This window comes from Alexandromys fortis, unplaced genomic scaffold (assembly GCF_014885135.2).
Source record: "Alexandromys fortis isolate MF-2015 unplaced genomic scaffold, M_Fortis_MF-2015_v1.1 scaffold_159, whole genome shotgun sequence".
NCBI classification, from domain to species: domain Eukaryota; kingdom Metazoa; phylum Chordata; class Mammalia; order Rodentia; family Cricetidae; genus Alexandromys; species Alexandromys fortis.
In genome coordinates this window covers 750,711-763,203 of record NW_026068031.1, presented here as the reverse complement: position 1 = coordinate 763,203, position 12,493 = coordinate 750,711, and the positions used below count along the sequence as shown (strand labels likewise).

Genomic DNA, 12,493 nt, shown 5'->3' with positions numbered 1-12,493 from the left:
AGCGAGGTATAACTCAAACTAGGAAAAATCTAGCAATGGGAGGAAACCCAGTAAGACAGAAATAGAAGACTTTAACTGTTACAAAACATTCTAGGATGTAAAGGACAAGAGGAACCTAATGAGGCACAGAGAATGGAAGACACAAAACAAAATTACCAAATGCAACTTTTGGTCCTGGTAATTACCATACTTTATTGGAAGTGTTACTGGATCAAATAATGTGAATTAAGACACTATAAAGACAAGGAGGAAAAGAAAAAGGAGTCTGAAGATGTGCTAATGGGAATTATCAAAACAGAAGCACAGCGGTGTGGAAAGCACTGAGCAAACAAAACCAGAGACTCAACAGCTTTGGTACACTAATGACACATACAACCTGTGAGTAACTGGAAACCTGGGAGGCCAAACACACAGAAAAATAACACAAAATATTTTAATTTGGTAAACACTGCAGAATCTTTAAGTATTTTTGGGACAGGATCTTACACTGCCAGGCTGGCTTCAAACTCCATGTGTAGCCAAGGACAACACTGAACTTCTGATCTTCCTGCCTCTGCCTCTGAGCTCCAGGATTATAGATATGTGCTACCATGGCATTTTGTTTTCCTTCAAAGAATTATAATCAAAGAGTTTCATGACATAACAGAAAAAGATGGCCAAGAGTATGAACGTGCAGAGAGTGGCATCCTGCCTCCAGGTTTACCATAGCTGGTAAGGGCTGCTCGAATGTGCAGAGGCTGACTGTCTATTTGGGGCTTATTACTACTTAATATGGGCTTAAACATGAGGCCTGCAGATTCTAATTTTTGCCCTGGTAACCTGTGATACAAGGGCTAATTCTGCACACTGTCTGTGTTGGGGTTTCTGGATGAAACACGTGCTGACCCTCATTCGCTTTAGGAAACATGGAGCTCTGCTATGGCCTGGGTGTGGTTTGAATGTGGCCATTCCCCAATACAGCAGCAGTAAGAGGGTGTGGGGCCTTTTAAAGGCAGACCCAACAGGTTGTTAGGTCACTGTGAGCAAGTCCTTAGGAGTGAGCTGTTATGACAGGATGGAGACCACCCCCTCCCATCTGCCTGGTTCCCTGCCTTGGTGTGAGCTCCTCCCCTGTGCCCTCAAATCTGTGAGGCTTTTATGGGAACACAGCAAACACCAGCACCATGGCCTCACAACTCCAGAACGAAGCCAAGCCATTTGCTTTACAAATCACCTAGCTTTGGGTATTTTGACACAGCAAAGAAAAATAGACGAAGGCATACTCCGCAAAAAGGGAGAAGTAAACCCTTTCTGGACCCTCTGCAGAGAGAAGGAACGCTTCTGTGGAATGTATTACATAAACTGCTTTCAGAGGCCCACCTTCCTCTAGCTGGTTAGGATGTGGGGCAAATACACACCAAGTGCTCACTTCAGTGGTCTGACAGCTTTATCAGCCACCACAGTGTGTCCCTGTCACGTCAGGGATGCCTTTATCACATCCCACACCATGAAGTGCTCCAGTCTGAGCACTCATTTACAGAAGAAGAGAAGTGACTTCAGCGGTTCTCTGCGGTGACGACCCGCAGAGCTGGACAAACTACAGCATGCATGAACCCTGGGAGGGGGCTAGCAGAATATCTGGACAAACACAGCTGAAGGGTATCTAACAGCTGTAAGTAGGAGCGAACATTAACATAATATTAAGAGGCTAGGCTATTTATGGCTTTTCATATTCTCTTGCACGTCGTTTCCAAGCTGGCAACAGTAAAACTATGGCAACAGGAAATCCTCCCTGCAGCGGAGTTTATGAATGCTTTTCTGTTTTCATGAGTCAATGCCTTATTTAATTTCCTGTACAGAAAACCGGAGAGATTGCTATAGACTACAAAACAGAAGTACTAATCCAAGACCCTCTCAAAGAAAAGCAGGCCACAGGTGTCTAAGGACAGTTTGTAAGATAAAATTTCAATGTCTCCATACAGAGGTGCAGCAGAAGTTTACAAACTGTCACCCAAACCAACATTTGAGAGCTTAACTACCCTCCTGCAGGCTGTGGGGAACGGGGGTAGACAACACCATCCTGTAGGCTGTGAAGAATGGGGGTAGACAACACTGTCCTGTAGGCTGGGGGGAATGGGGGTAGACAACACTGTCCTGTAGGCTGGGGGGAATGGGGGTAGACAACACCATCCTGTAGGCTGTGAGGAATGGGGGTAGACATGCCCAACTAATCAAACTAACATGCCTGTCTTCATAGGGATCCCCAAAATGAATAAGCAGAGGGGACACTATCTGGTGAAGGAAGAGATGAGGAAGGGCAAGGAAAAGGAGACAGGAAGTGGTGGTAAATACAAGAAAAGTAAAAAGGGATACAGCAGAAAGCGCCATAGTAACATCTAAAAGGTTTTAAGATAAACGGAGGCTGGAGAAATGGTTCATTGATAAAGTTCTTGCCATGCAAGCATGATGACTGGAGTTTACATCCTCAGAATCCATAGTAATAAAGCTGACTATGGTAGAGCAAGCCTGTGATCGAGCACTGAGGGGTGGAGACAGGTAAATTCCTGGCTCATTGCCCAGCCAGTCTAGTTTACATGGTGAACTTCAAGTCAATGACAGATCCTGTATCAAAACACAGGGTGGATGCCTCCTGAGGAACAACATCCACGGTTGACCAGTGGCATCTACACGCACACACATATGTGCATACACCACAGTTGATCAGTGGCATCTACAGGCACACACATATGTGCATACACCAAGGTTGACCAATGGCGTCTACACGCACACACAGATGTGCATACACTGTATGCAACAAAAACAAAGAACTCCTAGACATTAAAAGAATACAGATGGGGAAAGCAAGATGGCTCAGGGGTTGAAGGTGCTTGCCTTACAAGCCTGGTGACCTGAGTTCGAATCCACATAAAGGTAGAAGGAAGCTGGGTGTAGTGAGACCAGCACCGAGGAGGCAGAAAGGTATTTGTGAGTTCCAGGTCAGCCAAAGATACATAATGAGATGCTGACTAAAAGAGAAAGAGAGAACAGATGCCACAAAGTTTGTCCTCTGACCCCTACAGGCAATTGTGGCATGCGCTGCATACACACACACACACACACACACACACATACATGTACACATATACCATGTCCAAACCCATGTACACACAGTATTAAAAGAATATAAAAGTAAACAAGAAAGTTATGTGAAGGTTGGTTGTGTAGAAGAGTACACGATTATTGTAACGAACCAATAAAAGTAAAGAAGTCCAGGTCTTACAATCAGATTAGGGTTCTGAATCTTTAAGTCCCCTAACATTCAGCGATGGGCGGTGAAATCTCTGCGGTTCCACTCTGGTGCCATTGTGCACCAGCTGTGTTCATGCCCCATCCACTCACAGCTCCGAGGACAGCAATGCATCACAGTCCCCTCCCAGCCATTTGGGTGATGGTCTCTGACAGTTCTAGCACTCCAACGCCCAGCCTGCTTCCCTCGCTTCACCAGCAGCTTTCTGCAGGAAGCGGCAGTGCTGTTTTCTACATGATTTAGCAGATGCATGTCAGCGTGGCAAGGGTAATCAAGCACGGCAGGAAGGTAAGTATTTCTTACTTTTGGTGTCAAGCTGCGCACGATACTTCTCAAATCCTTTGAGCCGGACTCGTTCTCCCAGAAGCTGAAGGAACTCCTCAAAGGCTGGGCCCGCAGACTCGTTGTTGTACATCTCTTCCTCGGTGCTCTGGCCGGCTTTGCAGTACATGATGCCCACTTTCTGCTGATAGTTCAGCTGTGGAGACAGGCGATATGGTAACACAGTAGTGAGCAGCATACTCTATCCTCCCGCACTGACAAGTCCTGCAGGGCAGAAGCCCAGCAAGGAGCTAGCATCCTTCCCAGGAAACCCTTTTAATTCTTCTGACTCCGATCCAAAACTACAGTGGGACAAACCATAAACCTCCTGAGCTTAAAAAAAAAAAAAAAAAAAAAAAAAAGGCAAAGAAGTGAACTGGATTGGACTTGCTGCATGTCATGGCACAGCATCAGAGCAGATGGAGGGGGTTTCACGAAATTTCTTTCATGATTTACAAACTATGAAAGGTTGATGAATAGCCTGATCAAAACAGCCAATTAATCAATGATCTTTCCCTGTACAAATCTGAGGCCTTTACACATTTAAAAGCAGAGGTCTATTTATCAAAACGTACTTTGAAATAAATTGTTTTAAACTAAAAGGCCCATTAATAAACTTAGAATTTAAGAATTTAAGCAAACCTGCAGCAGCACCATTTGTGACCCTAACGTGTACTTAGGTAGAGTCCAGTGTCACCAGTACACAGCTAGAGAAACTTCCCTTCCAAACTGTGCTCCAAGGCAAGAGCCTGAGGGGGATTCTGGAGGGACTTCTTAAGAGCAGATCAGCTGGGGGCAAATACCTTCCACACTGCACTTATGGTGAAGCAATCCCAAGATTGAACTATGAAATAACAATGATCAAGACACCTTTTCTTTACTGAAAAGCTCTGTCATCTTACAAACAACTCTCAACAAAAAGCAAGTTTACACTTAAAAATGTGGACACGGAGATCTAGTGTGGCCAAGTGCGAAGCTCTCAAACCGCATCCACAGGAGCTGCAGCACCCATCTGAGATGTTATCTGAGTAAAGGGCCTGGAGGGCCGAGGCTGTCGGCTGGTGCTTGCTATGTGTTTGCCTAGCACTAACTGGACTCCGGCCTAGCATGCATAAAAGCTGGTCCCATATTCCTGAGCTCATATAGCTCTCCTACTTCTGCCTCCTCAGCAGCCCTCAGTGTAGGTAAGGCTCCCAGCCTGGGAAGGTGAAGTTTTAGTAATCAGCATGTACTGATTGATTTGCTACCTGTCAAACACCACATACAATCTGCACACAAATTTAGCATCTGATTCCCAAAACAGCTTACCAGCTTGAACTCACTCATAGGACAGGAACAGTAATTTGTGCAGCAGGTAGTCTCCTCTGTCTTTTTTTTTTTTTTTTTTTTTTTGGAGGCAGGGTCTTTGTGAAGCCTTAGCTGGCCTGAACTCCATACGTAAACCAGGCTGGCCTTGATCCTGCAAGAGACCAGCCCTCTACCTCCTGGTGCTAAGCCTGCCTAACAGTCTTGTTTTATTCTGTATCTGCCATTCAACACATGGGTCCAAAGCCATTTATTTGTAATTCTCAAGTTGAAAAATAAATCAATTTAAGCAAACATACTTGGCAGCAAAAACTGATAAAGGATTGACAATCTAACTTTTAATTTATTCTTCTTTGCATGAATATTCATATATCCCCTGCATAAATATTCATGTGTTTGACTGTGGGGTGCTATCCCATATCACACTGGAAATATTAGCATGTTGTGCATGTATTTTATTAACCTTCTAAAATTTTAAATTTTCTGAATTCTGAAAGCATATTCAGCCCTGCCATTTGAGGCCTTGGGCCTTTATCAACGTCCTAAATCTCATGGTTCAGAAAGAAATCCTTTGCTTGGTTTTCCTTTTTTCTTGCTTAGGTGACAAGGGAGTTCAACAACCCCAGACATGAGTTCAACTGCACAGGAGCCACTCTGCTTACCTGTCCCTCCACTTATGGGGACAAAGTAAAGCCCCAGGCACAAGTCTGCCAAGTAGATAAACCAGTGCCGGACTGTGGGAAAGAAAATAGCATGTAAAGTGGCAGTACCCTTGCCTCACTTTAACTGGAACAGGCAGACATTTGGTTGGCTTGTTTGTTTTGTATATCACACTTAGGGGGGAGGAAAGCAAACAAAATATCGATGTAAAAATCACCATTATTTCAAGCCCTATCTCAGCTCAGCTGGCTGGTCTGTCAGAATGTGGCTAAGGCCAGGACAGAACCCTCACAGGGAGAGGCTGCAGTCTGGTTTAGAACTAAGCTGAGTGTCCTATTAGGTCTTTGAGAAAGACTAGAGAAGGCAGGCTTTGTCCATTACAAAGGCAGTCCTTAGCACAGTCAGCTCCAGGACAGGGTCTGAGTGGCAGTGGCTCCTCCCTGCAGGGAGAGGCATGAGAGATAGTGATCTGGAGACAGGATGGAGCTTTCTTTGAGTGCCACTGACTGGCTGCACAGGGCCACAAATACAAAACAAAAGTCACCCTGCTTTGTGGGAAACATTTTATCATCTGGGTTTGTAGGTGATTTTAAAGAACTTCTTCCAGGCCTATGGTTCCACTGTGAAATTCAACAGGATTCACTTATTGCGTTAAAAAGAGTCCACTGTGGAATGAGATAAACAGGCAGTCTGAAGGTAGCAGCCAGCCAGACTCCGGGAGAGGATACAATGTGTCTTATACTCACTAACAGGATACTATGGTAAGTCCCACCCGCAGACAGACACCAGGGGTTTCTGGTTTCGCTGGGTTGAGAGGAAGAGCTTTAGAAGAGGACTGGGAGATCTGCAAGATTGTCACATTTTCTTCCGTTTAACACTGTGCCAGATGCCACCTGCTTGCTCTCCTAAACTGACAATAGGACTATAAACTTGATTTCTGTTCCAATTAAATCCAACGTAGGTAGCATTCTCTGAACTTGAGACTCCTCAACTCCTTAGCTAGTGGCAATGCTTCTTGCTGGTATTTGTGGCCCTGTGCAGGAGTTAGGGAAGTGTAACACAAACACGCCCAGAGAAGGGACAGGTGCCAGTGACACCTGTGTCAGTATCTGTCAGTGCTGCAAGCACCACGGGATTGCTAGTTCAAGGAAATGGATCTTTGTCTTCTCTGAGAAGCAAAAATGTATCTGTGTGGGCTATGAATGGGAATATATAATATTTAAACATAAAATGCAAAACAACAACAATGACCTGATGAGTCTATGCAGTGTTAATTTTGTTGGTGAGCATGTCTGGGCTTTTCAATAATAGAATACAGTTCTGCGTCTCAGACAAGTTGCTCCTCTGGGGCCCTGATCCTGTGCTGTCTGGTCACACAGCAAATGTCTATTTGTTGTTTTGTTTTTTGTTTTTTTTTTTTCTTGTTTGTTTGTATTTTGAGACAGGGTTACTACTTAATGCTAGCCTGGAACTCACTGTGTAGAGCAGCCTCACCTCAAACTCACAGAGGTCCACTGTCAATGCCTCCTGAGTGCTGCGATTAAAGGTGTGCACCACTAAGACCAGCAATAGGTGTTCATGTCTATAACAATTGTCAGTAGTCAGTCAGCAGGACAAAAGCTGAATCTCAGCAAAGTGGAGCCATTTTTAATCTGTTTGGTACTGATCAAAATCAACAGTACCAAACTGGTTCCTTCCACAAAGAATCGAGAAACACATAATGTGAGCGTTCTTAAATTTTAATATACGGATGATACGTGATCAGTAGTCCACTGAAATATTCCAAAATCCAAAAAGGTCACTGCATTCCGAAAAGGTTTGTTTCTAGGCACTATGGTGAAGTGACCGGACTCTCAGATTCCTGCATTCCTGGGAGGAGGGCAGATCCAGCCAGGGCTCAGGACCAGCCGACTACATTTCAGTAAGGCAGCTCTTGGGCAAATTTTAGAAAGTCTTGTGTTTTACCCATATTCCCAGCAAGAGCCACGGGAACATTGGGGTGGCCATCCCCACAAGGACAATCATGATTTTACAAACCTTTACAATTAAATGTCCAATCTAGATGCTTGTGAAGTGTGACATATTAAGAGCTCTTTCACTGCCACAGTTCTTAAAGCATGGGGTCTCTATAGACTCTAGCCTTCCTGTCAGCTTCCTGAGAGCCAATGGCCATATCACATCAGTGTCACCAAAAACCCTGCCAGCACACAGGGTGCACAGCGAATGCAGGGAGGATTACGGGTGAAATCAGGTCCTTTATCCACCTAAGACTGTGGATGACAGACAGGTTCTCTCTCGGAGAAGGAGGACCACTGATGGACAGGGAAGTCCCAGCAGCTTACTAGACCTCCAAATGATACTACTGTGGCTGGACAGGCAGTACAGCATCATTCCTGTCCTCCTTGTGGCTTCAAAAAATGCACGTAAGCCTTAAAGAGACCGCCTAAGTATCCAGTGTCTAGTGCCACACTGTGGGAAACAGGATCCGCAGAGATGTGAGTCCAGCTCCCCAACTGTTCCATCTAGCAGGGCCCCCAAGTGCAGAGAAGCTATTCAAACATCTTCTGTTGATGGTTTTAGTCTTTTAATTTATAAAATCTTTGAAAAGTTTTGTCTATGCATATTAGGACTCTAAAGTGTTTGGTTTCTTCCCATTCCAAATTGGGAGCCGTAAAGAAAAGCCAGGACCTTCATCACTGTGCCGTCCACAGACCCCAAGACCCTCAGCTGGTCTACCTCCCGAGCCTCTTCTGCTTTCATTACGTATTACATCCAGGATTATTGGCTGTGTGAGCAGAAAGAGTGGGAGGCATTCTTCCATCTTTTCAGGAGCAAGAATTTGTTTTTAAAATGTTCTTCCGTTGAGTTCCCTGGTTAGTTGGGCAGGTGGAGGGGGGTCTACAAGGAGTTCGTGTGCCTGCTGGGAGAGATTCACAGACATTGTTCACTTTGGTTTAGTCTCCATAAACATAACTCTCTCAACTTCTTCCTAAAGGTGAATCTCTACTGTCTCCCAACAAGAATGGCAGAGACTGGGAAAATATCAGTACTGGAAAGTTGTAAAACACTGGTTTGGAATTTTGTCCTCATTGGGAATACAAACAAAAATCCAGTGCAAAAGAAAGGGAGGGAGGGAAAGATATATTGGGTAGGAAAATCTGGTTGTTTTGTTGTTGCTGTTCTGACAGATACTTTCAAAATGATGTGAACTCGTAGATTATGTGCTAATCTATTTTTATCATTGGCATAATGCAAACAAAATATTCCCCCCACACAATCTAAAGTTATTCTAAGATATATTGTGCAAAATTTCTCCAAAAATAAAAAGATAGATCTGATGGTATTGAGCTGGTAATAAATATATCTAACTTGACATTGAGATGAATTTTAGTTACACAGGAAAAAGTCTTCATAAAAGCATATTCCATAAAAGACTGAAATCAACTCCAACGATCATCAACAGAGAAACACATGACCAATTTACTAGTGGCAGAGCCACACAACAGAGTATGAAGCGGAGTAAAAGTGACCAGACCTTTCCAAGCACGGGGAGGTCGATGGAGCACACTAAGAAAGCAGGAAGTGTCCAAGGGAACAGGGAAGTAAACCCCACGTGTACAATGGCAGTCTCTGGGTAAGAAAACACAATCCAGGAATCCATGAACGTGCTACCATCATGAGCAATAGAGAAGAACCGATATTCTCAGGGAAGCGTGGTCACATGATCTAGATTTCTGGGCTGTCTGAAGACACCACGCCAATTATACGAGAGAGAATACCTAACTTTTCACTTCAAAGTTGAATTTCAAAGACAACCCTGAATTTAAAAGCAGGAAGGGTGAACTGTGTGCCCAACCAGCCACCCTTCAGACTGAGTGCGCCCTTACAGTCTATGGCTCTTTCTCGCCGCTCGCAGTCAGCACAAACTGCTTTCTTGCTATAGCACTGGTTCCCCAATGCTGCTACCATCAGTGACATTACCCACAGGGTCCCCCCGTCCTGGCATCCAATCAAGCCGCATTCAGGCAAGCATAGATGGGGCTACAAAGAACAAACTGTTCTGATGACTGGCTAGTGCACATCTTCCCTGAGAGTGCAGCAGGGGTCACCTGGTCCATAAGAACATCCAACATGCGCCAGGTACCCTCATCATCGAAGAGATTTCACTTCTGGGGACGTCACCGTTCTGCCAAAGCGTCCTTCACAGAAAATTGGTTTTAGATAGAATGTTTCCCCTGTGGGTCATTTTTTCAAAATAGGCCACCTGAATAAAGACGACAGTCGCTGGTCCAACTCATTTAGCCTCCCAATAAGATGATGCACTGTGGCAGTGAACAGGCAGTCAGTAGAGTTCCATTCAAAGGATCAGTGCCATCCATCACAGAAAAAGCACTGCCCTTCCCCTGACAGCCATGCTGCAGGGGTACGGTAAGGTGACCACACTTCCTCTTTAACTTCTACAACCTGAAAAGCAATTGTTTTCAGAACTGACCAACAACACATTTTCATTTTGAGTATTTTTAGTGAACACCTGTTAAATGCATGCTCATTAGGCATAGTCAGCCCTGTGTGTGACTTGGCATGTCCTAGTGGAAGCAGGGCTGTCGACTCCTACACCAGCTGCTAGTGTGGCTCCAACACTGGTAAGCCAGCCCTAGTCTATGTTCTTTAGGTTTACTTCACACTGGATACGGGGCCTCCAGCAGTAAGACTTGGATTCCTCTTTACAGGCACCGCCCCACTCAAGAGAAGGACAATGGGACAAGCAGCATGGGGTTGGGAAGGTGGGCTGGGACATCTGTGTGTCTGGATGACTCATGTAAATGAGTTCACACAGTACCTGGATCAGTCACTGCTCAACCAAAGTTTTCTATTTTTACTGTCCTCCTGTGTGTGTTTCGCATTCCTGCTCAGTGAGCCTGTTTGCTGTTCTATTAACACCTTAAGCCTCTACTTTGTTCAGGCCTGCTGCAAGCTTCTTCCCCTTGGGGAGGCACCTCATCCTGATCCTGTCAGCCAATGTGCATCCACATCTCTTTGTTTGAAGGTATTATTAAGCCCAACCTCTGTTCTCTTTGTTTGGTTTTGTTTTCGAGACAGTGTTTCTCTGTACCTTTGGAGCCTGTCCTGGAACGAGCCCTTTTACAACAGGGTGGCCTCGAACTCACTGAGGATCCACCTGCCTCTGTCTCCTGAGTACTGTGATTAAAGGCCTGTGCCATCACAGCCTGGCCGCCTGACCTCTGTTATAGTAGTGTGTGACCTTGCATCTTCATGGGTATGGGCTGTGTACTAGTCCATCTATTTTCTACAATCCTTATCAATCGTCAAGAACTGGAATGTGGGGTGCATCAGGTGTGCTCCCCTGTGGAAGTGCAATATTTCACTTTCAATAGGTGTGCTCTCATAGAAGGTGTGCAAAGATTAAAAGAGATGATGCATGAAAAGGTGACAAAAGAGTGATCATTTTATAACCATCAATAACAACTAAGGTTCTCTGACTCCTTTTCAAGTGCCCAGTGTTGTACACATTCCTCAACTCCTGCCAATTGGTCATGACACAATCTCTCATTTCCTGTGCAAAAAGAAATAGGATAGGCAGCTCTCAATGACTAGTGGAGAAAAGGCTCTGATGTAATTTAAAAGTGACTGAGTCCATACAATTTAAAAGTTCATGGGATAGATACTGAAATTCCTAGCACTGCATAATTTCCTTTAAGAACAAAAGTAATTCCAGCCAAGAAAAAGTAAAGTGAGACTTGCAGTTCTTAAAAAGGCAGTATTCTGCAGAACTATAGCTAGTGCTCAGCCTCAGACAGGGGTGAGACGGCAAAAAATGCCCCCGGCTTCTGGGGCCTCAGTTGCCTTGAACATAAAACAGGCCGCTGACTGAAGCAAACTGCTCAGGACACTGTGAGGATGAAATCAGGCAACACTGGGAAAGTGATCAGGACGTGGTAATAGTGCAAGGCACACCTATGCAGTCTGCTTCTACCCTACAGTTACTGCATAGAATTAAAATGGCTATTCAGAAAGAGCGAAAACACCCAAAAGATTGCAATGGGAATGGGAAGAGACTCATTAAAAGAACATATATTTATGTCTCAAATGAGTCTCTTCAGGAGTCAAAATGCCTCCCTCCACTCCTGCACGCATGACTCTGCCAGTCAAATGACAAGCAAGCCATTAGGTGCTTGTGCAGTGATTGTTATATACCTTACAAAACCAAGGTCCATTTTTTGCTTTATGTATGTGCAAAGAGAGAATCAAGCACAAAGGATTTGAAAGGCAAAATACAACAATATAGTGAACGAAATTGTGTCTTCTTTTTCCAGGCATATTTACATTAACAGTTTAATATGGGCGGAAAAGATAATACAACGAAATTTAAAAGATTCTTTTAGTGAGTCTAGTTTCCTGGTATCACACTGAGAATCTAATACAAGGACATACAAGAAGCCTAAATTAAAATGACAGATGGAAAACAGAAGTGCTTGGTAACGATATGAGTGCTGTGCACTGCTCCCGCCCTCCGTCCATCCCTCCCTCCCTCCCTCCCTCCCTCCCTCCCTCCCTCCCTCCCCCCCCCCCCCCCCCCCCCCCCCCCCCCAGCCCTGAAGGCTGTGCACGGGGACAAACAGGACAGAAGCAAAAGAAGAACAGTTAAGTAAGACGTGGGGCTGCTCACCACACAGAATACCATGCTATAATTGTTAGATTCTTCTGCCTGACATTAAAATCTTATTTTATGGGATAGCATATTTAAGATACCTTTTTCAGAATAAAATCAGGGAGAGCCACTGATGATCATATTATAATGCTTAACTAAAGAAAACAATTACCATATATTATAATTAGTAATTTATGAAGGAAGAAATATTTTAGTAACTAAGAAAAGGAAAGTGATAATTACACAATAAC

General features: G+C 44.4%; 1 protein-coding gene across 10 annotated transcripts in view; it reads right to left on the bottom strand.

The window, feature by feature from the left end:
* The window catches only part of Sipa1l1 (signal induced proliferation associated 1 like 1), a 280,284-nt gene that overhangs the window by 76,355 nt on the left and 191,436 nt on the right, over positions 1 to 12,493 (bottom strand). For all 10 annotated transcript variants that reach the window (XM_050164486.1, XM_050164489.1, XM_050164478.1 and 7 more), the window contains one exon: positions 3,590 to 3,764. In XM_050164486.1, coding sequence (XP_050020443.1) covers positions 3,590 to 3,764 — 175 coding nt within the window. The remainder of the gene's footprint in view (positions 1 to 3,589; positions 3,765 to 12,493) is intronic.